Here is a 26,647-nt window from a genome sequence, read left to right on the forward strand (position 1 = left end):
TATTTTTTTATATTTATTTTGGTAATAATCATTCATATCTATCTTTTATATACATAACATATTGCACATTAAAGCAAAACAAAAGTCAATAAATATACATATTTATCAAAGGGAGAAATTGACAATTTTTTATGGCAGATTCAGGTGGTAGAAGTAAATTAGTTAATAATTTCATTGAAACTTGGCTCAATATATACTCAAACCGGTGTCAGACACCTACCCTGGGATTCTGGCATTGATATTTTTTACTTATTCATATTGCATAAGCTATTTCGTACTCGTTGGTGAGCACATCACAGTTTTTGATGATATGCTGTACAGAAGCACATATTAAAAATCGAGAGACTGGAACCCAGGTTATTGGACACAATCTCAGCAAAAGCAAAAAGAAGATAAATATTATATTAAAACCCCTGGCTTGGTGGATTTCTGATCAATTCCTTTTTTTTCCTTTTTAAAGGAAACACCAATCTATTCACTTGTAAATGTACATGACAATGAGCAAGCAGTCGAATTTTCACTCTGTAAATGTTCCATCATCCTCATCAGTGGTCCACAAGTCCTGACAAAACAATTTTTTTATTTCATATCCATGCCGCTTTTGCCACTCCGTAAAAATGGTAGTGCACTGCAGTGCAGAATTTTGATGTGATGTCATTTCCGTTATAAAAACTCAGTAACATGCTAAATGTTAGCGATACACCATAGGCGTGTCAATGAGAAATGATTATTTTTCACTTGAAACAGTCTTTATTTTGGATATGTGATAAATAGAATATTATATTTGTGTAGATTCATTACTAAATTTATTGAACTCGCCAGAGGCTTGCATAATATAATTTTATTCAACTTGTTCAGCAAGTCAGAATTGAACTTACCCTCATTCAACAATGTAACTTTGTAGCATACTTCATACTGGACCCAATTAATCTTATTTAAGTTATCTATACAGATGTATTGTAGGACATAATTTGATTGTATTGTGATATCACATGAAAGGATTCAGTTTCACAGGTTCAACATTATATGTAAGTTTATCAAGTAATGAACTGCCATTGATTATTTTGGTTGTAGCTATCACATAGTCGGTCCCACCTGAAAAAATAATAAATACATAATGTTTACATCAAATACATTGTTAGCATTAAGAAGAACAACATTAAATTTAAATATGAAATGATAAAAGCTATCTTTCTCCATTATAAGAAAAACATACCCTGTCTCAAAATCTGTACAAATCATTTTACATTCAAAATCTGTATCAATCGTTTTACATTCAAAATATGTTCTGATCATTTACATTTATTTAAAGGGACTCCACTGAGGTTTTTTGACATGACGGGACTGGAAATGATTTTTTGAGATTATTACTCCATTTGATGTAGATCTATACTAATAACTTATGTGCAAAATTTCAGATCATTAGCTTGCTCCGTTTTTCTAGAATAATTATTATAATAGTGAAAAATGACCCAAAATTGAAAAGCGTTTAAACGCTTTTCACTCAAATCAGACTGAGAATAGCACAAACATATGATTTTCAATGAATTTCTTCTATATTTCTTGGTTATTTTGTATTAATATTCTGATTCAAGTGCTCATGTTTATCTATGTGAAAAATTAAAATTTTATGTTTTTAGGCTTATAAACCTCAGTGGAGTTCCTTTAAAATCTCCATTAGCATTGATTTCCATGTATGTAGTTCTGTAGGCATTTATTAAACTAATAGCATTTACAAAGCTGTTCCAGGTTCTGTAATATAATACTAAGCTTTTATAATAAAACTTAGTCTTTAATGTTTATTAAACATGAAAACAAAAAACAAGCCTATGTTATCAATATGTCTTTCAACAGATTTGAACACTTATCTAAAACATGTATTCACAACGTTACAACTTTAATGATCTCATTACTTGATTAACTCTGGGTGGACGAAAACAGTTAAGAGCCAGGTCAGGCCAAACACCAGTGCAGTTTGACCAGGCTCTATACTGTTGGCAACTTAAATCTTATTACAAATTAGCATACCGGTAATTAGTAGGTGAGTATGGAAGACATATTAATAAATTTCACATAAGATTTTTATCAAAATAGATCTTCTAGCAACCAATTACCATAAAAACATATTAATTTATATTAAGATGTTATCAGAAATTGAAGAAAATCTTTTAAAGCTGAAAATTTAATTCAAAGATTGCACAAGCTAAAGTTATCTACCATTTAAAATCATTGATATTATATTTAACATATTTTAAAACAATGTCCGGCATTATTCAAAAGTAAATGTTAATTTTTCAATGTAAAACAATTTATCAATAAAGAAAAAAATGTGTTATTGTGACATCCTGGCAGTTCAGTTAGCCTGATGGTATTACCCTAATAATTACCTAATAACAATAATAATTTAAATTAATTAATAATTAATATATCAATTATCACTATATTCCACCCTTACTCTGCTGGCTTTGCAAAACAGACACGCTCTATGCAATAATGTATAATCATGTTATGGATGAGGAGCGAAATTCTCAATTCTAAAAATAAACTTCATGTTCTATCTTTTGACAGTTTATAGGATTTAACCCTTACCACAGTCGATTTCTTAAATGGACTTGTCCATCTTACAATATGGACAAAATCATATTCATCATTTACGGGAAAAATTTCTAAATAAGTACTGACTGAATAGACTATGATCAAATGGCACTGATGTGCCTGTTGATATTGGTCTGCACTGGTTAGTTAAGTGTACACAAATTTATTCTAGTTCCATTGTGTTGGAAACTATAAGCTTATTGAAACACTCTTGAATGCACTGGTTGTATGGGTAGAATCAGTTACAACAGTTGAAGGGTTAAATATAAAAAATTAAGAAGTCAATAGTTTATAAAGTCTGGTGTAAAAACTGGCCTGTGTACAGACTGGTTAATTTCTATGCCAGCACACAAAAATTAATGCTAACAATTTTTTAAACAATTTTTTTCTCTCAAACTTTTCAAATTTTTCATTAATGTTAAAAACACAGCAAACAAAATTAATCAAACACTACAATATTAAACTGGCAAAATGATGTTTGTTCTTGGCATCTTACCAGTTCCTTCTTTTTCTGCTTTGTCTGTAAAGTTTGTAAAATCAGAACTACATATGGGAATCTAAAACACGTGTGTGCATGCAGTTTACAACAGGGTTATAGTGGTGACAGTGGTATAGGAAATACAAACATCCCTAATACATACATGCAATACAGGCAAATAACAGAAAAAATATTCAAGAGAATATTTAATCTTAATTTTTGTTTGTTTCATTTTACGCCTTTTCCCAACAGTATTCAGTCATACAGGCGGGTAGTTTCCTAACCATCATTCCTGGAGAGTTACACCAGTACTAGACTACCTTCCTCCATGCTAAACTACCAAAGCATCTCCTGGGGATCGAACCCACGCCAGAGAGGTAACTTGATTAGAAGTCATCAACTCTAACCCCTCGACCACGGAGGCGGTCTTTTGATCTCAATAATGGTCACAAAGTGTAACACTTAAAGATATATTATGCTCAAATATGATATTAGAAAATTTTTAAAAATTGCTACAATGTCTCTGTGAAAATAATAAATAAACATGTTTTCAACTTCACATTTTGTAGAATACTAGATATATTAACTTTTAAACTTAACAAACTATAGTAAGCCAAAATATTAATATTATAGTGTCAATTAAAAGAACTGGCAGTTTTTTGTGTGTGTTTTTTTTTCAAAGAAAGGATTGACCTTACTTGACCTGCAATAGGGAATACATTCTTTTATTCAAATTAGACATACTCAGTACCAGTAAACATTTAATAGATTTTGATAAATTTCTGCGATAAAATTATTTTACTCAAAGATGAGTATAGTATATCTTTAAAAGCTTGCAAAAATAAAATAACCTTATGATTTTTAGAATTACAATGTAAAGTGTTGTATTTTTAAAGCATTTTTCCCCTGGTCTTCTTTAGATCCTTTTCAATTTACTGAAATATTGTTCAACAAATCAAAGATATTGGACCTATCTAACTACTACACCTGGATAATCCATAGTCACTAGCTGACCTTGTTTATACCAAAGAACACATGGTTTTGTTTGTGATAAGAGCAATGAAAAGAAGAGCTGGGACAAAACTTTTCTCTGCTGAAAATTAGAAAGGTCCAATAAATATGAATCTTATTTTTTTTTTACTGAAAATTAGAAAGGTCCAATAAATATGAATCTTATTTTTTTCATCTGATGAGTAAACACAAAAAATCTTTTTAAGATTAAATAAGACTAGAGGCAGCTATACTCAGCAGTTTCCTTTTATTTATAATCTTACAATATGGACAAAATCATATTCATCATTTTCAGGAAATTTTTTTAAAATAAATACTGACTGAATAGCAAACAGTGCAGACTTTGATCAAATGTCACTGATGTGCCTGTTGATCTTGGTCTGCACTGGTTAGTTAAGTTTACACAAATTTATTCTAGTTCCATTGTGCTGGAAACTATAAGCTTATATTGAAGCACTCTCAAATGCACTGGTTGCATGGGTAGAATCGGCTGCTTTCAACAGTCAAAAGGGATACATATAAAAAAATTAAGAAGTTGATAGTTTAAAGAGTCTGGTGTATAAACTGGCCTGGGTCCAGCCTGGTTATTTTCTATGCCAGCACACTAAAATTAATGCTAACAATTTTTCTCTCAATATTTTCAAACTTTTTTTATAAATGTTAAAAACACAGCAAACAAAATTAATCAAACACTACAATATTAAACTGGCAAAATGATGTTTGTTGTTGGCATCTTACCAGTTCCGTCTTTTTCTGCTTTGTCTGTAAAGTTTGTAAAATCATATCTACATATGGGAATTTAGAGCAGGTGTGTGCATGTAGTTTACAACACGGGGTTACAGTGGTGTAGGAAATACAAACATCACTAATACATACATGCAATACAGGCAAATAACAGGATATTCAAAAGAATATATAGTCTTAGAAATGGTGACCTAGCAAAGTGTAACACTTAAAAGCTTGCAAAAATAAAATAACATTGTGATTCAGATTCAAGAATGTGTCTTAATGGTTACAGCTTACTACATAATTGAACTAAAATTGATTTTGTATAAATAAAAGTTTGCATTTTTATCTGAATCAATGTAATTTTGGGCACTTGAGGTATTCCTCCATCAGTAAAGCTCAGCTAGGAAATTGCTACATGAACCTAGATGGTTTTAGTACGACAAAAAAAAACCCCAAAAAATCGACAACAAAAAACTGTTGGAAAAAAAATCTTTACATAAAGGGAATTTTGGGTAAAACTGTTTGCATAGCTGCCTGCTAAAGCTTCAGGTAAAACACATGGATGACTTTATATAAAGGACATGGGGGGATATCTTCATGCTCACATTATTTTTCTATCTGAAATGAGGTCCGTCTCTAAGCTGGCCTTTCTGACAGTCACCATACAGTGAGTATAGTAACTGACTACCAGTCAACAATTTTGTTGTTGCTACTATATAATCACACCCTATAGTAAACAACAATAGTCAATATATCTCTATATCATGCTATGACATTACAAAACATATCAACAAGATATGACAATATAGTTCATTAACCCTTAGCCTGCTAGTTTCTAAAAATGGACTTGCCCTGCTCTGATTTAAGAACATTTTATTGGAATTTAAATAGATTTTCTTAACAAAATACAATAATTGAGCAGTGTCTATTCAAGGATTCGAAAACACAGGGGGGAATTTTATCAAAAAGTGAACATTTATTACATTTGTTGATCTTTTTTATTCTTTCTCTATGTACAATTTTTCCCTGCCTCTGAAATAATAGGGGGGAATTCTCAAAAATATGAATGAATCCCTCATCCCCCCTCCTAGAATAGACACTGATTGAGCTACAAGTATACAACCTGGTAAGATTGTATGGACGTGCAGGCTGACCTAGCACTTTATTGGTGGCAAGACTTATCACTGTCAGTTACCAGCAGGGTAAGGGTTACAAGAGCTGTCCGTAAGACAGCGCGCTCGACTTTTTTATTGCTTGCCAATAAAAAAAGTTTTTGCAGTAAAAGGCAATACAAGAATCTTTGTATTTTTAAAGTGAACAATGGCCATGAGCATTAAGATATTTAGTGAAGAATTATTTTATTATGACATAATTTATGGTAAAGTGAACAAGTGGATAGGAATGAATTTTTTTAGATTTTTTAAGTTTTTTAGTGCTTGCCTATAATACAAAACATTGACAGTTAAGGGCCATAATTCAAATAAAATCTTTGACAGAATTACCTTCTCCTGGACATGTTTGGGAATCATGATTGTAAACAAGTATTCCAACTTTCAAATTAATATCTCAAACAGTTCAGTCAAAAAGTGGACTGGTACTAAAAACTTAACCAAGATTCTAAGTCGATAAAAGGCCTTAATTTTTAAACAAATCCTTGACAGAGTTACCTTCTCTTGCGTACAGATGGGGGTAATGATGTGAAATAGCATTAAAAGTTTCAAAGCAATATCTCAAAGGGTTAAGGCAATAAGTGGATTTTACCCATATTCAATGTATTTTCTAAGTCAAAAAGGGGCATAATTCTGTCAAAAACCTTGACAGAGTTATGTCCTCTTGTCTGTTGATGAAGGTCGTGATGGTAAACAAGTATGGTCAGTTTCAAAGCAATACCTCCAATGGTTTTGAAATAAAGTGAGGTGGTACAAAAAACTTAACCAAGCTCAATACACTTTCTAAGTCAAAAAAGGGCCATAATTCTGTCAAAAACCTTGACAGAGTTATGTACTCTTGTCTGTAGATGGAGGTTATGATGGTGAACAAGTATGGTAAGTTTCAAAGCAATACCTCCAATGGTTTTGAAATAAAGTGAGGTGGTACAAAAAACTTAACCAAGCTCAATACACTTTCTAAGTCAAAAAAGGGCCATAATTCTGTCAAAAACCTTGACAGAGTTATGTACTCTTGTCTGTAGATGGAGGTTATGATGGTGAACAAGTATGGTAAGTTTCAAAGCCATACTTGTAATACTTCTGAAATAAAGTGGGGTGGTACGAAAAACTTAACCAAGGTGTGACGCCAACGCCGACGCCGACGCCGGGGCGAGTAGGATAGCTCCCCTTTTCATAGAAAAGTCGAGCTAAAAAAAGGTTCTGAAAGTCTAAAGAACATGCAGTTACTATGTTAAAACAAGCTCTGTATATAACGATAAGGTATCACCATGACTAATACATGCACAAGCTTATGAAGCAAGCTTTACTCCTTTGATTTAGAGAGTTCTAATACATCTTATATGTGGGGATAATCAAAAGTTATAGTAATAATATGAGTCAAAGAAGCAAATACTGCTGATTTGAGAGTAAAATTCAGACCGCGACTTATAAGCAATCAGTGTTATACACATTTAGATACAGAATAAATATTTCCATTTTTTTTTTTAATCTACCATGCAAAGAGTTCTGTTAAATACAAGCTATACAGAGTAGTTTGTCATGCACAAAAACACAAACACAATGAAATGATTATTGTGAAAATATTGTACTCACCATCGTCTTGTTGTGCTAGAAATCTAAGGGCCGCAACTTCCGCGTATGTTACCCCACCCAGGAAGAAGACTAGAGTGACTTTCTGATCAGCCATACTGGAATGTGACGATGTTATAGAACTTCCTGAAAGACATGATACAGAAGAAAATGCATTACTATAGCAATTTATTATGTATGATCGTTGAATAACACACAGATGCATTTTTTTGGGGGTTATGGGTTTTAACATCGCATCAACACAGTATAGGTCATATGGCACCTTTCCAGCTTTAATTAATTAATTGTTTTGTCCAAAATGAAAGATGCACGGCAAGAATTTTACATTTTTTTCCACTTGCAAATTTTAACAAAGAAATAACTTGCAAAACCAAATGGAGCATGTTTTCAACATAGTGTTTACCAATTTATTACATGATGCTTTTGCATATAGATCTATATTTGTTTATTGTGACATTGCTATTTCACATGTATATGTATTGCCTTTGGAAATGACATTTTCATTAAATTTTGTGTTGTTTGTTTTGTTTTTACAAAGTAAAAGTATATCAATTTATGTTCATTAACTATCATTCATTTTGAGTGTAAAGAAACGTTACTGGCAATTTTTAATTTTTGACTTGCATTTTGCAAGTTTGCGAGTGGTAAATTCAAGCCAAGAGATGGACAAGCCCATGTAAGAGGGTTTAGTTGATCATTATTATATCATTATGACAGCTATCAATAAAGAATCGCATTAGACGATCAACTTTTATACGGAAATGGCTAAAAATAGTAACACACACTTAGTTCACAAGTTTTTTTTATCAAAAGGTAAGAAACTAGTAGCTTACTTCTTTTTCTAAGAGCTACAGGAATTTGTTGGACCTCATCAACCCTTGGTCCCGGTAATATACTCAGTACCTCAGTGATACTTCTCCAGCCTGGTCGGGCCAGATACTGTATCAGTCGCACACTTAACGGGGCATAACCACTGTATACATACGATATATCATTGGGGGCCTGAAAAATCAACATATTTATTGAATAACATATGATAAACATTTCTAAAAATAAATGCATTTTTCAAGTAGTAAGTTACCTGAAATTAATTCATTTGCGCAAAAAATTATGTAACATGTTATTAACAAATTAACAAGTAAAATGCTATATCTAATGAAATATTTTCATGAAATTTATCCAGAAATAAAGCATTGAGTCTTTAATATAATTGTTGATTCTCGAACAAACATAGAATGTCTCTGTTCTGTAACACACATGACTATTTCTCTTAAACAGAATAAAATGTTACGCAATAAAATACGCTTAGCTGTTATTTTAAATCAGGTTGTAACCATTTCACAATGATTTCCTGCATGCTCCATTAGGAAATATACTAACATATTTCTTTTTCACAGGTATTTTGGAATTCCTCATCTTCAAAATCAAACATTTATTTTGTCAAATACAGGCAGCTGATATATAAATGTAGCTATATACTCTTTAAGACATATAAGTGATAGGATAAAAGCCTTGTATAGTATAAGGAAACACAATTCCTACCAAATAAGGTCACACACTCATAACCCTAAGGTTATGTAGTGGAAATTTCATCTTATAAGGCCACTACCTCCTACTGTTGAAATTATAAAGCAAGACAAAAACTAACCATTTCATTGACATCCTCTACAGTGAGTTTAAGGGACTTTCTGACAGTCTGGTAGCTTCTGTTAGTATGTAACCGTAGCATCCCGACTCTCTCTAAATTGGTCAGTGTCACTAGATGTTGTAAACCATACGTCTGTAATAAATATTACATTGTAAATATTCTATAATTATTTAAATAATCTGAAAAATAAACCAGAGCACCACATGCAGTGATAACGCTCATTAAAATAACAAAAATAAAATAACAGTTTTCGTAATGACAAAAATTCTTAGTTAAAAGGGCATAGCTCATAAAAATATAGCTTTCAGAATTATGCCCCTTGTCTAACAACTGCCTCTTGTTATGATAAGTTTCATACTGATACCATTAAAATTGTTTGAGTAATGGCCTAAATAAAGTTTTTGCCCCATGACAGTAACAATGCCACAGTGATCATAATAGCTTGACTTTTTATTTGAAACGGACAAGCTAAGAATAGTCAGAAGAACAAACAAGTGACTTTACACCTCCCTGTACACGGGCATAAAAATTAATCCATAACATGATTTTTTTTTACAAAAGATACATATATGACACTAAGAATTCAATTATGCGGCTATTAATATAATGTGAATCATTACTTGCAAATGTTACTAGAATATCTATTCTGGCTAATGAACTGAAATTTTGCACAGAAGTTGTTAGTCTTGACCTTCATCAAACAGCACATTAATCTTGGAAAATTATTTCCAGTCCGGTCATGTCAAAACCAAACTTTATTGGAGACCCTTTAAAGTTTTAAAAGCAGAACAAGTCCAAAGTCATAATTAAGGCAGTCTTACTGTAATGCTTTCTGCTCAAAAAATTCTTACATCGGTCAAAATCGTAGCAAATTAGTTTTTTTCTGGAATGTTATTTTCCAAAATCTTGGGTATTAGATTATTTACAATTTCATCCTGTATATGTACTAATTTGCGGTTACAAATGGTTAAAAATTATTGAATACTGAAGATTGTGAAAAATAACGTTCCGGAAATGACCCGATTTATTGTGATATTGGTTGATGTTAGAAATATTTTAGCGGGAAAGCATAAACCAGGTTTACATGTCATTAAGCATGTTTCTTTTTCTTTCTAGACTTACCTGTACAATTTCTCGTTTATAATATTCAAAAACTTTTGGCTTTAATCCATTATTACAGAAAGACTGGATACACAATAATCTCAGAACCTAAAATAGATGATAACATACAGATTATGTCTATACAACGACAAATCAATGCTCTACAAAGAAAGATGGTTATCTTTATCAATCATAATGCAAGTGTTTAACAGTTTTATTTTTCCTTGGAGTTTATTTAAAACAGCACGGTTCCATATTCATGCTAATTTTCATGAAAATTTTGAAAATGTATTAAAGAATAAAATATTGTGAAGTAATCAAAAGGAAGCCATTTACACATTAAAAACAGCACTCACAACTCATGTTATTAGTAATGCATCTGAAATATTGTTATAAAGACACCAAACAGGACAGGGCACATAAGCAACAAGAGGGCCATGATGGCCCTGAGGTCGCTCACCTGTATATAGGCCCCCCCACCCCCGGGCCAATTTTTACCCAAGGGCTTTTATTTGTTTATTTGAACAGACTTGGTAGACACCCATAAGAAGATGTTTCATGCTAAACATCTAAGTTCTAGCTCATTGGCTTTTTTAAAGAAGATTTTTAAAGTTTTTACTATACACATATAGTTAAAAACAATGACACCCCTGGGGCAGGGCCAGTTTTGACCCCCGGGCGTTTATTTTAACAAACTTTGTAGATATTTACTTAAAGATGTTTCATGCTAAATATCTAAACTCTAGCTATTTGGGTTTTTCCAAAGAAGATTTTAAAGTTTTTGCTAATACATATATAAGGAAAATCAATGACCCCCCGGGCGGGGCCAGTTTTGACCCCAGGGCTTTATTTGAACATACTTGGTAGACACCCATTAGAACATGTTTCATGCTAAATATCTTAGCTCTAGCTCTTTGAGTTCTTTAAAAGAAGATTTTTAAATTTTTACTATATGCATATAGGGAAAATCAATGACCCCCCTGGGGCAGGGCCAATTTTGACCCCAGGGCTTTTATTTGAACAAACTTGGTAGACACTCATTAGAAGATGTTTCATGCTAAATATCTTAGCTCTAGCTCTTTGGGTTCTTTAAAAGAAGAATTTTTTAAGTTTTTACTATATGCATATAGGGAAAATCTATGACCCCCTGGGCGGGGTCAATTTTTGACCCAAGGGCTTTTATTTGAACAAACTTGGTAGACATTCACTAGAAGATGTTTCATGCCAAATATCTAAGCTCTAGCTTTATGGGTTCTTTAAAAGAAGATTTTTTAAGTTTTTTACTATATGCATATAGGGAAAATCAATGACCCTCGGGGGGGCCAATTTTGACCCCAGGGCTTTAATTTGAACAAACTTGGTAGACACTCACTAGAAGATGTTTCATGCTTAATATCTTAGCTCTAGCTCTTTGGGTTCTTTAAAAGAAGATTTTTTAAGTTTTTACTATAAGCATATAGGGAAAATCAATGACCCCCTGGGGTGGGGCCAATTTTGACCCCAGGGCTTTTATTTGAACAAACTTGGTAGACATTCACTAGAAGATGTTTCATGCCAAATATCTAAGCTGTAGCTCTTACGGTTCTTTAAAAGAAGATTTTTTAAGTTTTTACTATATGCATATAGGGAAAATCAATGACCCCCTTGGGGCAGGGCCAATTTTGACCCCAGGGCTTTTATTTGAACAAACTTGGTAGACACTCACTAGAAGATGTTTCATGCCCAATATCTTAGCTCTAGCTCTTTGGGTTCTTTAAAAGAAGATTTTTTAAGTTTTTACTATATGCATATAGGGAAAATCAATGCCCCCCTGGGGCGGGGCCAATTTTGACCCCAGGGCTTTTATTTGAACAAACTTGGTAGACACTCACTAGAAGATGTTTCATGCCAAATATCTAAGCTCTAGCTCTTATGGTTTTTTAAAAGAAGATATTTAAAGTTTTTTCTTTTGGTTGCCATGGCAACCAGAGTTCTGCATGGAATTAAATTCTTTGAACAATTTTTAAAGGTGACCACCAAAGGAACATTCCTGTGAAGTTTGGATGAAATTGGCTTAGTGGTTTATGAGGAGATGTCATTTAAAGCAAAAGTTTACGGACGGACGGACGACAGATGGACGGACGGACGCCGGACGAAAAGCGATCACAAAAAGCTCACCCTGTCACTTTGTGACAGGTGAGCTAAAAAACGCACAGGATGTCATTATAAAACAGAAAATCATAGACACCTACAAGGTAATTAAGATGATATTCATAAAGATGAAAATCAATTAATGAAAATTAATTGAAAGCCTTTATTTTCAACTTGATTACGCAAATTTCATCAAAAAAGCACATTATCAGATAATTTGTCTTATCCTAACAATACCTTCAATAACGGTTCTCGTCTACCTATACAGTCATCTATATACTGGTTAACTTTATCTGTCTCCTCTCCTTTATATAATTCTTGTTGACATCGTAAACATTCCATAAACTCATCTGTGTCTGTACCATCCTTAATTAACTCTGCTATTGATGTATCTGTAAAACAATATCATTAAAAGTTTGAGGGAGTAAAAAGAACAGCAGTGTTACAAAAAAAGTAACATTAAAAGTGTAACAAGACAGAAACAAGCTAATGCCTTGTGAGAAATATCTAAGCTCTAGCCCTTTCCATTTTGAAGTATAAGAACTTTTAAGATTTTTCTTTTAGTTGCCATAGCAACCAGAGTTTAGCATGGAATTCCATTACATTCTTTGAACAATCTTGATAGAGCTTCATACAAAGAGTATTCCTGCCAAGTTTCATTAATATTGGCCAAGTGGTATTATAGAAGATGTTGTTTGAATAAAATGAGGACAGACGAGGGTGTGGAAAAACCCAAAATGTTCAAAATAATAAGATTGCAAGTTTGAGGGAGTGAAAGGAAAAGTAGTGTTATAAAGTAAATTTGCTTTTGATAATTTCAATTAGATAATTTCAAAACCTGTTTTGTTTGTGTTTTTTTGTGTGATTGGGTTTTACGTCACACCAACACAGTATAGGTCACATTTTGATTTTCCAGCTTTACCTGAGTAGAACCACCAACATTACGTAACCTAGTTGGATAGTTTCTCACATGAAAGAATCCAAAGTCTCTAGCTGGATGAATCATCAAAAAGTTGACTTCCTATCTTAAAAGAGAACAACATCCATCATGATACTTCAACCCGTACCAGTGAGGGGCATCAAATTCAACAATCTCATCAATGGGCCATCCAACCGCTGTTAGTATGATAAAATTATATAAACAATATTACGTGTTGCTAATGATGCTCTTGCTTGCTGTAAATGAGGCAGCTTGGTCACAAAATTCTTCATTTCACCAACTGTTTTAGCGGAATGTCTCTCCTAAAAAATATAAAATTATGGTTAAAATATGCGTAATATAAAATCATGTTTTAAGTATGCTTAATATAAAATCATGTGTTAAATATGCATAATAAAAAATCATGTTTTAGATGCATTTATGTATAATATAAGATCATGTTTTGAATATGCATAATAAAAAATCATGTTTTAAATATGCATAATAAAAAATCATGTTTTAAATATGCATAATATACGATCTTGTTTTAAAAATGCATAATAAAAAATCATGTTTTAAATATGCATAATATAGGATCTTGTTTTAAATATGCATAATAAAAAATCTTGTTTTAAATATGCATAATATACGATCTTGTTTTAAATATGCATAATAAAAAATCATGTTTCAAATATGCAATATATACTATCTTGTTTCAAATATGCATAATAAAAAACCATGTTTCAAATATGCATAATAAAAAATCATGTTTCAAATATGCATAATATACATTCTTGTTTTAAATATGCATAATAAAAAATCATGTTTCAAATATGCATAATATACGATCTTGTTTTAAATATGCATAATAAAAAATCATGTTTCAAATATGCATAATATACGATCTTGTTTTAAATATGCATAAAAAAAAATCATGTTTCAAATATGCATATAGAGGAGAAGAAAAAAGATATGATGACAGTCATAATACTGGTTTGATATAAACAGTATGAGAAAGTAAAGAAACTGATTTATATAGATACATGTATGATTTTGCTAAATATAGTGACAAAAAATAATTATTCCATGTACAGTGGTTGTTTTTACATATTTTTATACCAATGTTAGAGGCATACTGTTGTTTCCTTGAGCAAGAAACTTTACACTCATTGTCCTGAACTGATTGGTTATACTCAGTCAAACTAAATTCAATTCTAAATATAAAGAAGGACAGGATGTACAACTAGCCGTCTGAATTAAATTCTGTGTAAACTAATGTTTCAAAAAATATTGTAATACTGTCTCTCAAATGAGTATTTTAACAGATATTTATATTGTTTAAATTGACTTATGTATGATAAAAATTTTTTATAAAAGATTTCAACAATTTTAATCTTGTGGACAACCATAAAATAACAGGACTTTGTTCTCTCTTCAAAATTCATAACTTTTGGTTGGGTCAGAACAAAAAATTTAAGGTATCAGTAAGCATAACTAGTGCAGTGGACACATTTCCTTCCTCACAAAATTACTCATACAATGTCGTAGTCAAAATGAATATATAAGTCAAGTCTTACATCAAACTGTTGTGTGATAATTTTTGCCTTTTTGCTGACAGTGTTACCAACTGCACTGAAATTTTTGTCACGCAGCTCAGAGAACAGTTCATCCGTGGAATTTAAGACGACGGATTTGTACTCCATGTCTGAAGTGCTCCCACTTTCGTCCTTACTTCTAAATTTCTCTGGTGGTAGTTTTACTGAGGCTAGAAATAAAACAAAAACACCATTATCATACATTACAACGTGAATAAGGGTAGACAATAAACTATCTGGCAGCCTGACGAGGCCCCCCGAGAGACAGCAACTTTGAACAAGTCCATAACACAAATCTTCAGTTTTTATTTTTATTTATTTTTTGCATAAAAGTCTATGACTTTTTATTTTTATAATCTTAATATAATAGCTTTGAGAAAATTGGGGGAGGGGATAAACAACATATTATAATATACATTCACTTTTTTTGCTGAAATGATAAAAAAAAATCTTATAAGAAAAATAAACTTTTCATTTCGTAAATAACCCTTTTCAAACCGATGTGTCTAAATGTTTTTAACAAATCTTTATATTTTCCAGGAAATTTCAAGATTAAATTCAAATTTCATTAACAATTTTGTCAGCAGTCTATATTTATATACAAACAATCACTGTGAAGTGTTATGAAAGTCAAAAAGTATAAGGTTATATATGAGGAAATCTCTATAAAATTTATAAATGGTAAAACTATACTGTTTCCAAAATCATGTCAAAAAGTTGTGGAAAAAAAGTGTCTCAGTTATTTAACACACATGAAAATTAGACATAAACTAAACTAGAAATGTGTCATCATGCCACGGATGCCCCCGCATGCAGCCAAAATTTCAAATGTTATAATATTTAGTTCCAAATTTGTTTGCACAAATTATCTTTTTCATTCTAAGTTCAAAGCCCTTAAAACTTTTCAATGTTAACACAAACCATTTTTATACAATGTTCAAGGCACTGAAACTATTCAGTCTTAACCATTTTTATACAATGTTCAAGGCACTGAAATTATTCAGTCTTAACCTTTTAAAAATAGCATATTGCATATTTGTAGCCAACATAATGGCTATATACATTTCCACAAAAGTATGAGTGCTGAAACTGAAAGTTCAAAATTTTTCCAACATTCAGGAAAGATAAGTTTGTCTAAAATCATTGAACCATGACCAAATTCAAACTTAAACTGCTTATTCCTAAGATGTATCTATATTATTTTCAAAGTGAAAGGGACATAACTCTGCCAAAAAAATCATCGAACCATGACCAAATTCCAACTTGACCTGCGCATTCCTTTGACATATCCATATGTCAATTTTGAGTTGAAGATGTAACACTGTTGGGTTGATAATGAACAGAAACTGTAAATTTCATATCATTTTCAAAGTGAAAGGGGCATTACTCTGCCAAAAATCATTGAACCATGACCAATTCAAACTTGGTCTGCGCATCCCAAAAACATATCCATATGTCAAATTTGAGTTGAATGTGTAATATTGTTGGGGAGATAATAAACGGAAACTGAAAATTTCATATTATTTTTAAAGTGAAAGGGGCATAACTCTGCCAAAAATCATCGAACCATGACCAAATTTGAAATTGACCTGCGCATTCCTTTGACGTATCAATATGTCAAATTTGAGTTGAATGTTTAATACTGTTAGGGAGATAATAAACAGAAACTGAAAATTTCATATTATTTTCAAAGTAAAAGGGGCATAACTCTGCAAAAATCATCGAACCATGACCAAATTTGAACTTGACCTGCGCATTCCTTTGACGTATCGATATGTCAAGTTTGAGCTAAATGTGTTGTACGATTGGGGAGATAATGAACGGAAACTGAAAATTTCATATTATTTTCAAAGTGAAAGGGGCATAACTCTGCCAAAAATCATTGAACCATGACCAAATTTGAACTTGACCTGCGCATTCCTTTGACGTATCCATATGTCAAGTTTGAGTTGAATGTGTTGTACCATTGGGGAGTTAATGAACGGAAACTGAAAATTTCATATTATTTTCAAAGTAAAAGGGGCATAACTCTGCCAAAAATCATCGAACCATGACCAAATTTGAACTTGACCTGTATTTTCTCATGACATATCAATATGTCAAGTTTGAGTTGAATGTGTTGTACCGTTGGGGAGATAATGAACGGAAACTGAAAATTTCATATTATTTTCAAAGTAAAAGGGGCATAACTCTGCCAAAAATCATCGAACCATGACCAATTTCGAACTTGACCTGTATTTTCTCATGACATATCCATATGTCAATTTTGAATTGAATGTTTTGAACCGTTTGGGAGATAATGAACGGAAACTGAAAATTTCATATTATTTTCAATGTAAAAGGGGCATAACTCTGCCAAAAATCATTGAACCATGACCAATTTTGAACTTGACCTGTATTTTCTCATGACATATCCATATGTCAAATTTGAGTTCAATATGTGCAAGGGTTATTAAGATAATGAACGGAAACTGATGATGACGGAAGGACGGAAGGACGGAATGACGGAATGACGGAATGACGAAACAGGGTAACACTATATGCCCCTGCCATTATATGGCGGGGGCATAATAAAATGTTCCAGAACAAAATATATAAGCAACTATATGTATTATATGTAGGTTTTAAATCACTTGACAATGATTTTGAGCAATAAACGATTTAAACATACTATTGTTGATGCCATAGAATTCATCAATCAATCCCTCATATGTAAGTTGAGTAAGAAGAGGTGTTAATAGATCGACGGTCCTATCAATTATCACGAGGTTGTCTATTTGCGGAGTAATCTGTGGTTCGTGACCTTCTAATTCACGTCTCATACGAAGCATCATGTCAACAACATGCTGGTAAACAAAATAAAAAATTGAGCCGTGTCACGACAAAACCAACATAGTGCGTTTGCGACCAGCATGAATCCAGACCAGCCTGCGCATCCGCGCAGTCTGATCAGGATCCATGCTGTTCGCTATCAGTTTCTCTACTTGTAATAGGGTTTGTAAGCGAACAGCATGGATCCTGATCAGACTGCGCAGATGCACAGGCTGGTCTGGATCCATGCTGGTCGCAAACCCACTATGTTGGTTTTGTCATGACACGTCTCAAATACATTCAACTTATCATTCTGTTTATCTGTTGTTGTTTTTTGTAGCATTAACACAAATAACAATGCTGGTAAACAAAATAATACATCTAATTTTGTTTGTTTATGTGTTTTTATCTTGTTGTGTTAAGCAAAAACTAAATAACATTTTAGTCATCTTCGAGGAGGTAGTTACATGACTAGCATGTTTGAATTCTGTACCATTTTTATCCTGTTATTTCTGGTCTATTAATAAGTTAAAACAAAGGTATAGTACAAATGGATGGGAAGGACAAATAGCATTACATGTATTATTATCAACCATATCATTACATTGTACAGAAAAGCATGTGTGCCCTACCCAGGACTATTTCTGTATGTAGTGCCAAAGGAAAGTTGGCCTTTTTGAGTAAATAAGACAAGTACTTTCAGGCCCGGCAAAATATGACTTTGACTTCCTTGTCTGTTTTTATCTGAATCATATATATATCTCACTCCTGCCTCTATCTATCATCCATCATACAAAAAATCATAAAAACTTTCCAACTGTCAAGCTCACTCCTATATATACAACAAAAATTTCATTTGCAGAGGACTGGTGTAATCAAAAAGAGTTATTCTTCAAAACTTACCTTAGCACATTCTCCCTTGCCATCAATATTTGGTATGATACCATATAAAGTTTGTAAAGTGACCAATGATTGGGCTGCGTAGAACATACTTGTGTTGTCATTCTCTAAATAACATTCCTGTAACAACAGATCATTATAAATATATTTGTATATATCTTATAACTCAAAGTATCTCTTTTGAAATTTTACTTAAAACAAACATATTCCTGATGAATAACCTGATTGTTATCACACAAAAAATCTTTCACAAAATTATTTTTACATCAGCTAAACCTCTGTTACAATTGATTACAAGTAAGTATGGTTTCAGAATTAAAATGGATAATTAACAGTAACTACAATGCAAAATGTTACAACAGGTAGAATTTAATGATAGGTTAGCTGATATTCACGCTAGAGTAAATTTTAATGATTTCTGTCAATTCGCAAAATTCGCCAATATTTTCGTGTCGCTACCTTAACCACTTATACAGTATCATATGTTGTATATTACCTGACATTATAAAATAGATAATACTTGACTGCACTTAGAAATTTCACAGATTTGACAAAAATATAATGAGCTGACTGTATATTGTGTATACCTTGAAAGAATTGTCCATCTCCATTGACATTAGGTCATAATCAAAAGGAATGAGAGCGAGGCTGAATTCTTCTATATTGGTAAACGAACCATGAACTCCGGCTTCCTGCAACAAAACAAATACAACATTCACACATATATCATATATATAGTTATATACATTAGTAAACAGGCCCCCGTTTGTGGACAATGGCTGTAAAAGCAAAAGAACCAGTGCGTCCATATGACCCTTGAAATGACTCCTTGACCCTTGAAATTACCTAAAGGCCTGATTTGTCCCTCAGGATATTAACTGGAGGATCAAATTTTGTGAAACTCATGGGGATTTTTACCTTGTAATTGGCAAATCTTAGTCTATATTGGTCAAAATGACCCTCAGGATTCCATGGCTTGCGAAACCCCTAAGTACAAACCCAAAGAATAAAATAATTTTCCAAATGTGCTTATTGATCAGTATGAAGTAAAACATTATTTCAAAAAAATACACTAAACACATATAATAAGACATTAATACAGACTTTGCATGCGAAAAGTAATTGTAATATAAATATATTGTTGCCTTAGTGCAGTAATGGGTTAACTCCTATTAAATTATATAAGGAGTTGGCCTGTTATAGCACCAAGGTGACGATATGTTAATACTGGTTCTCCTGAATCTTTAACCAGTACAACTTCATACATTGAGCAAACAAGTAATATCCCTGTGAGTTACACAGAAAAAAATAGAAATATATCAGATTAGACAGGATATACTGACAGCTGCCAAAAGAGAAAAATGACAATTATTACTACATGTACCTTCAGCTTTTTTTCACACAAAAGACTTTTTCTAGGAACAAATATGATGTGAAACTCTCTTCTAAAACCACCTTTCTGGTCTTCTCTGAAGACAACAACAACATGATAACATTAATATAATGGTACCTGTACTAAAAAGGTAAAAGAATAAATCCTAAATGTCATAACTATATTTAATTTGATTTTGTATATCTATTTTACTCAGTGCTACAAGTGGGCAAATAAATCAAATACATATAAAATGTACTATTATAGATTTTGAAGTATAATCACTACATTCTCATGCCATTTATTCCAAGTGTTCATATTTTATACAATGTAACCAGGAGTTTTATTTTAAAATTCTTCATTTTTAATTATTGAGTTTTTATCGACGTCACACAACCACAGTATAGGTCATTAAGGTGATTTTCCGGCTTTACAGGAGGAGGAAGATATTGGGTGCCCCTTGGTACATTACTTCAGGAACAAGAGGCCACCACAGACATTCCTTTAGTTAGGTGGAAAGCTTTCCCATATGAAGAATCCAAAGATGCTTGATTGGCTCCAACCTACAAAGGTGTAAGGCAAGTGGTTCACGGACAACCCACAGCAGTTTTAAAGAGTCTGTTTCATTTTGGATGAGGAAAACAGTGTGCATTGTGTTTGTTTAACCAAGTTTTATATATTTACCTTAAAAGACTTTGTGCAATCTGGTCCATTAGTTCTAATTTAGGTCTGGTAACAAAGATAATATTTTGTACAGTACTGGTTGGCAGAGCCTGGTTCTCCTTGGGTAACAACATCATTTTTTCAACATCATGTTCCTGTTTTGAAAAAAAAATTCTAATTGTTAGAATATAAAATTCATTCTGATCTGTTTAAAAACATCATATTTTTTTGTAAAAGCATCATTTTCCTTTTTTTAAAGGTGTTTAGTTGTTGTTGTTTTTGTAACTTTTTAGCTATTATAATTACTTGTGAGGGAAGAGAAAATATATATGCATCTCATTCTAAAGGCACTTTTTTCAGTCACCAGAAACACTAACTCTACAGCATGTGGTGTAAAATCAGCCATTTTAGCAACTCCACCACTGACAAATGTAAAATTTGCTGTCTAAATCATATAAAACATTATTGATGAAAAAAACAACAGTTAATACCATTTTTTTATCAAATATGTCTTAAAATTAATATTACTTAATTGCTAGGCTACATTTCAAAATAGCTGACTAAGCCAGTATGACCACTGAAATGAAATGGCACTTACTTTTAGAAGAGAGTACTCTGCAATCAGTCCAAAAGGTCCAGTTAGAGCATCATCCCATACAAGAGCCTGGAAACAGAAAATTTTTAATGTAAACAACAATATGTAACTGTCTTTGTCACCAGTAGGGTTAAATCGTTGACTTACCGACTTGGCAATATATGCAACTAAGTTCCCAGAAGATTCTAGATATTGCTTAGTCAGAAGACAGAAATTATTCCAATGCATTGTCACTTGCATGTGTCATGCAAGCTGATAATACAATTTGATAATCAAGTAATTGTGTGTGAGCTTTGATATTCGGGCCACTTATATATATGTAATTTATGTTTTTAATTGTGCAAGTTGTTGATATCCTTTCTTTTGTTGATGCCAGTAAAATTTGCCAATGGAAGATTTTATATGCCAAAAATAACATTTTGTCACATTTCGCAACACTTGCAAAACAACAGCAGGAACCCTGTACAGACATACAGTGTAACAGCAGGATGGACAGGTGAAATGGCACACCTGAGATACCTACTCCTTCATACTGCCTGTACATACCTTTTACACTATTGTGACCTACTTCTTAAAATAACTTACGGGTAAATTATATTGACCACTTAGAAAGTTTATCAGACCAAATTTAATTTCACTAGACAGAATGAAATCAAATAGTTCTACACTATGTTATATTACTTTTTTATGACTGGGGCATGTGGACCTAGTCTGGTGGGGGGGGGGGGGTCCAATTTGAGAATTAAAAAAAGTATGAACATAAATTGGGTGCAGTGCAAAGTTTAAAAGGGTATGACCATACATATACTGCTTATGTGGTTATACTCGGTTTTTATCACCTATCACAATTATCTAATATTGCCAGAGCTGAATTAACTGACTTGGAAGGAAATTGGCTCTTTGACTTGGGGACTTCCTGATATTCAGCTACTTCTACAGAAAAGAAACAAAAACAAAACTTGAGATAAAATTAGCAAATACTTGTGACAAAAATGAACACTGGTTATTGATTTCTATGTAACTTTTTTTAGGCACATGCCAGAAGGCTGAAGCAAATATAACTTTAATTTTGTTCGAGGGTAACTTTCTAGGCACGTGCCAGAAGGCTGAAGCAAATATAGTTAATTTTGTTGGAGGGTAAAGGCTAAAAGCCAGGCAACTTCAATATTATTTCTGAATAGGTAGTCAAGACTTCAACCGCATGGGAAAATTAGCTTGACCTGTCTGACATTCTTCTAAATGACTGATCTACATGAACTTACACAGAACGCCCATTCTCAATAAAATAAAGCATTTGAGGTTGAAAAATATTAAAAATTTGATGTTGTCATTGTGTCATTTTTTATCGCTGAAGTAAAAGTTTAGGGTATTTTGCAAGTTTGCCTGAAATATTTTGAACAAGTAAACTACGATATAACAGGATGGCATTTATTTCGGTAATGACACTGTATTTCTTCGGTAACATAGATTTCAGATCTAATAATGTAACATATTGGCTGCATATTAACAACAAATGTCTTTAAAATATATCAAAATTGAAATTCTCTATCTAGATGGGACTTTCTAACCCAGGAAAATTCAAGGAAGTTGGTACCTTGCTAATTTTCAGTTAATTTCTTCAAAGTTAAATATTCGTAGAAAGCAAAAATAGTCCAATTTTTGGAAATGATTATTTTATGTCTTCATTCAAAGGAATATATACATATATAATATATGAGAGGTCGAATGCATACACAAATGTTGTATTAGCAATTTTTTTTCAAACAACATTCAACTTTTCACTTTCTTAATATTTGGAAAATTTATTGCTAAGCAGTTCTATATTTATCCCCATATAGGATGTCACGTATGTTTTCATTTTATTCAAATGCAAGTAAAGGTTGAGAAAACAATTTTATTTTTTTGTAAATAATGTAATATTTATGGATATTTTTTAACATTATTATATATAGAATGAAATACTGCCAGTAAGCTTCTTTGAGAAACGAATTAGTTGTTGCTGAGAACATCAATATCTTGTAAAATATTTTTAACATTTCTGCTGGTACATCAACATATTATTTACATATCTTTCCTTTGTAAAAACAATTTTGTATCTTCTTACATCTAATACAAGGTAACCGTTACTAAACAGGCATGAAATCCCAAACTTTATCTTTATTTTCAAAATTGTTGAATTGTCAAGTTGGAGTAACGTATGTTTCACACTCGCTTATTTATGAACTTAATCACGGAATTGAAACTTACTTGTAAAATCGATTTTTTTTATTTAGGAATCACATGTACATCATTCTATTGTCATAAAAATGCGATTTTATGTTTTTTATATATGCAATGTGTAAACAATATAAAGTCTGTTTGATAAAAGTAACGTTAGTTTCACTGTGGTTATTAAACAAGTCAAAACTCGACCAAAGTTATCAAAATTCTTTACTAATGTCAAAAGAAGTTAATGTGCTGTTATACCGTGCTTTCTGAGTTCAATTTCCTTTTGATAAACTACTTTAAAAAGTTTGATAACGTTTGTTTCTGTAACGAATGTTTCATTTTTACATGAAAGTGGGGTTAAAAAAATGACGCAAACCGTTTAAACCCGCCATAATTTGTGGTTAATATATCAGAGTTACACACATGTTAATTTTCTTTCTTGTTTGGATTCTTCTTTGAATGGATTGGGCTCTTAAATAATGGTAACGACCATGGTTTTTTTAAAAGCGTTTAAAAAAATTTTTAATAAAAAAAGAAAATTTTTGAAAATATAATGATTTTGAGAGGCGCAAGCTTTTTTTATTATAATTAATAAAGCTTATTTTTAAACAGCATAATTTAATTATGTAATTTTGGTTCCCCATTTTTGTTTTTTGGTTTTTCATTATTTTTTTATATCATTGGCAACATTTTATCACCCTTTAAAACATGAGATTTTAAAATCAAATATAATTTACCAAAATCAAAGTTTATATACACCAGAAGCAATTGCACAGACTTTTTTCTTTTTTTCGGAACTTTTTTTCTGAGACACAATTTCAAAGTTGAAAATTCTAGGTGGCGACAGTAACATATGTAACATTTTAGGGCATTAATGGTACTTGTAAAAGAAAAACAAGAAACATGGCAATGCCATGAAACCAGGTTTTCAATTATCACCATTGTAGATAAATATGTTGTATTTGAAATAAAAATACAAGCAACAAACAATGTAAACTATGTGCAATGTAAAACATGAAATAATGTAGGAGGAATTGCCACAGTGAAGAAGTGTTCACTATATATTCTGTAAAGGAAAAAAAAACAAAGGGCCATAATTAGGTAAAAAATTATCCAATCACAAAACCCCGACAAATATGTGCCGGGCGCTTGGTGACATTTTTAAGCTTCTGTGAAAGTTTGAACAAAAATCCGTTGAGAAATGTAGGACGAGTTCAGCACAGAAGAATTTATTCACTATATATTGATAATTCTGTATAAGGAAAAAAAACAAAGGGCCATAATTAGGTAAAATATTATCCATTCCCAAAACCCCAAACAATATGCGCCAGGGCACTTGATAAAAAAGCTTCTGTGAAAGTTTGGTCAAAATCCGTCGAAAAATGTAGGAGAAGTTGCGCACGATAGAAATTGTTCACTATATATTCTGTATAAGGAAAAAAAACAAAGGGCGATAATTAGGTCAAATATTATCCAATCACAAAACCCTGACATTATGCACCAGGGCCACATGGATGACAAAGCTTCTGTGAAAGTTTTGAACAAAATCTGTTGAGGAATTGTAGAGGGAGTTCAGCCACAGAAGAAATTGTTCACTATATATTCTATATAAGGAAAAAAACAAAGGGCAATAATTAAGGTCAAATATTATCCAATCGCAAAACCCCGACACAATGCCCAAGGGCACTTGTGACAAAGGTTCTGTGAAAGTTTGGGGTCAAAATCCGTGGAGAAATGTAGGAGGAGTTGCGCACAGAAGAAATTGTTCACTATAATATTCTTTATAAGGAAAAAAAAACCAAGGGCTGTAATTTGGTCAAATATTATCCAATCGCAAAACCCGACAAATATGCCCCAGGGCACTTGATGACAAAGCTTTCTGTGAAAGTTTGGTCAAAATCCGTTGAGAAATGTAGGAGGAGTTGCGCACAGAAGAAATTGTTCACTATATATTCTATATAAGGAAAAAAAACACGGGCCGTAATTAGGCCAAATATTATCCAATCGCAAAACCCCGACAATATGCGCCAGGGCACTTGATGACAAAGCTTCTGTGAAAGTTTGGTCAAAATCCGTTGAGAAATGTAGAAGGAGTTGCCCACAGAAGAAATTGTATGCCCGCCCGCCCACAAAGGGCCGTAATTTGGTCAAATATTATCCAATCGCAAAACCCCGACAATATGCCCCAGGGCACTTGATGACAAAGCTTCTGTGAAAGTTTGGTCAAAATCCGTTGAGAAATGTAGAAGGAGTTGCGCACAGAAGAAACTGTTTACGCCCGCCCGCCCGCAAAGGGCCGTAATTTGGTCAAATATTATCCAATAGCAAAACCCCGACAATATGCCCCAGGGCACTTGATGACAAAGCTTCTGTGAAAGTTTGGTCAAAATCCGTTGAGAAATGTAGGAGGAGTTGCGCACAGAAGAAATTGTTCACTATATATTCTATATAAGGAAAAAAAACAAAGGGCCGTAATTAGGTCAAATATTATCCAGTCGCAAAACCCCGACAATATGCGCCAGGGCACTTGATGACAAAGCTTCTGTGAAAGTTTGGTCAAAATCCGTTGAGAAATGTAGAAGGAGTTGCGCACAGAAGAAATTGTTTACGCCCGCCCGCCCGTCCACCTGCCGACATACCTCAATCTAATAACCAGTTTTTTCCTTCGGAAAACCTGGTTAATAACAGATAGAAATGTAAAACTGAGAGTGTCCCTAATAATATATTGATCTTATCCTTGACCCTTAAATTCAGATTTTATCTTTATTCTATTTTTCATCATATTACACGATTTAAAATAGCTCTGTGAAGCAAATTTCTCCAAGTACTACTGGAACTTGTATGGAAGTGCTGCATTTTGGATATTTACATTACTCCACCCACTTTTTGGACATTACATTCAGAACTTAACTTCAATATTTGTTACTGACATAACATTTGTGAAACAGATAATAGTAGAAAATACAAACTTTAGTTCCAATGCATTTATCTAAACATTCTAACAATTCTCTCCTGTAGTAATCACGCAGGGCTCCTAAATTTATTTTTCCATTTCCTAAATGGGAAGCACCGGAAGCGGCCATTTTGGATGCTGAAGTGAGAGGGGGCAGTTCAAACTAGTTACAATTTAATG

General features: G+C 32.5%; 1 protein-coding gene and 1 long non-coding RNA gene across 4 annotated transcripts; both read right to left on the reverse strand.

The window, feature by feature from the left end:
- Positions 1–26,643, reverse strand: LOC132718789 (vacuolar protein sorting-associated protein 33A-like). 3 transcript variants are annotated; one of them, XM_060702517.1, is made up of 16 exons: positions 26,484–26,643; positions 21,310–21,375; positions 20,733–20,866; positions 20,061–20,145; positions 19,264–19,368; positions 18,680–18,796; positions 17,637–17,811; positions 14,948–15,135; positions 13,603–13,693; positions 12,689–12,843; positions 10,343–10,429; positions 9,221–9,352; positions 8,406–8,574; positions 7,576–7,698; positions 3,092–3,115; positions 1–1,095 (listed from the first exon to the last, which is right to left on the reverse strand). In XM_060702517.1, exons 1-16 carry the CDS (start codon positions 26,595–26,597, stop codon positions 989–991), a joined length of 1,872 nt encoding a protein of 623 aa, XP_060558500.1. In that variant the 5' UTR covers positions 26,598–26,643; the 3' UTR covers positions 1–988. The 3 variants fall into 3 exon arrangements, with proteins under 3 accessions (XP_060558500.1, XP_060558501.1, XP_060558503.1); XM_060702518.1 differs by lacking the exon at positions 3,092–3,115 and adding an exon at positions 5,419–5,540; XM_060702520.1 differs by lacking the exon at positions 3,092–3,115.
- LOC132718779 (uncharacterized) lies at positions 17,050–17,533 on the reverse strand. Its single transcript, XR_009624141.1, has 2 exons — positions 17,359–17,533; positions 17,050–17,197 (listed from the first exon to the last, which is right to left on the reverse strand). It is a non-coding gene; the product is annotated as an uncharacterized LOC132718779 (long non-coding RNA).
- Positions 26,644–26,647: the final 4 nt, after the last annotated feature.

This window comes from Ruditapes philippinarum, unplaced genomic scaffold (genome assembly GCF_026571515.1).
Source record: "Ruditapes philippinarum isolate M1 unplaced genomic scaffold, ASM2657151v2 ctg1236_1_1_1_1, whole genome shotgun sequence".
Taxonomy (NCBI): domain Eukaryota; kingdom Metazoa; phylum Mollusca; class Bivalvia; order Venerida; family Veneridae; genus Ruditapes; species Ruditapes philippinarum.

Bases quoted from the DNA above. Each gene is read 5' to 3' on its own strand.
- LOC132718789 (XM_060702517.1), bottom strand. From the start codon at position 26,597: ATGGCCGCTTCCGGTGCTTCCCATTTAGGAAATGGAAAAATAAATTTA. The intron at 21,376-26,483 runs GTTTGTATTTTC...TTCTGTTTCCAG, and splicing joins ATAAATGCATTGGAACTAAA to GCTCTTGTATGGGATGATGC. The intron at 20,867-21,309 runs GTAAGTGCCATT...TTTTCAAAACAG, and splicing joins CAGAGTACTCTCTTCTAAAA to GAACATGATGTTGAAAAAAT.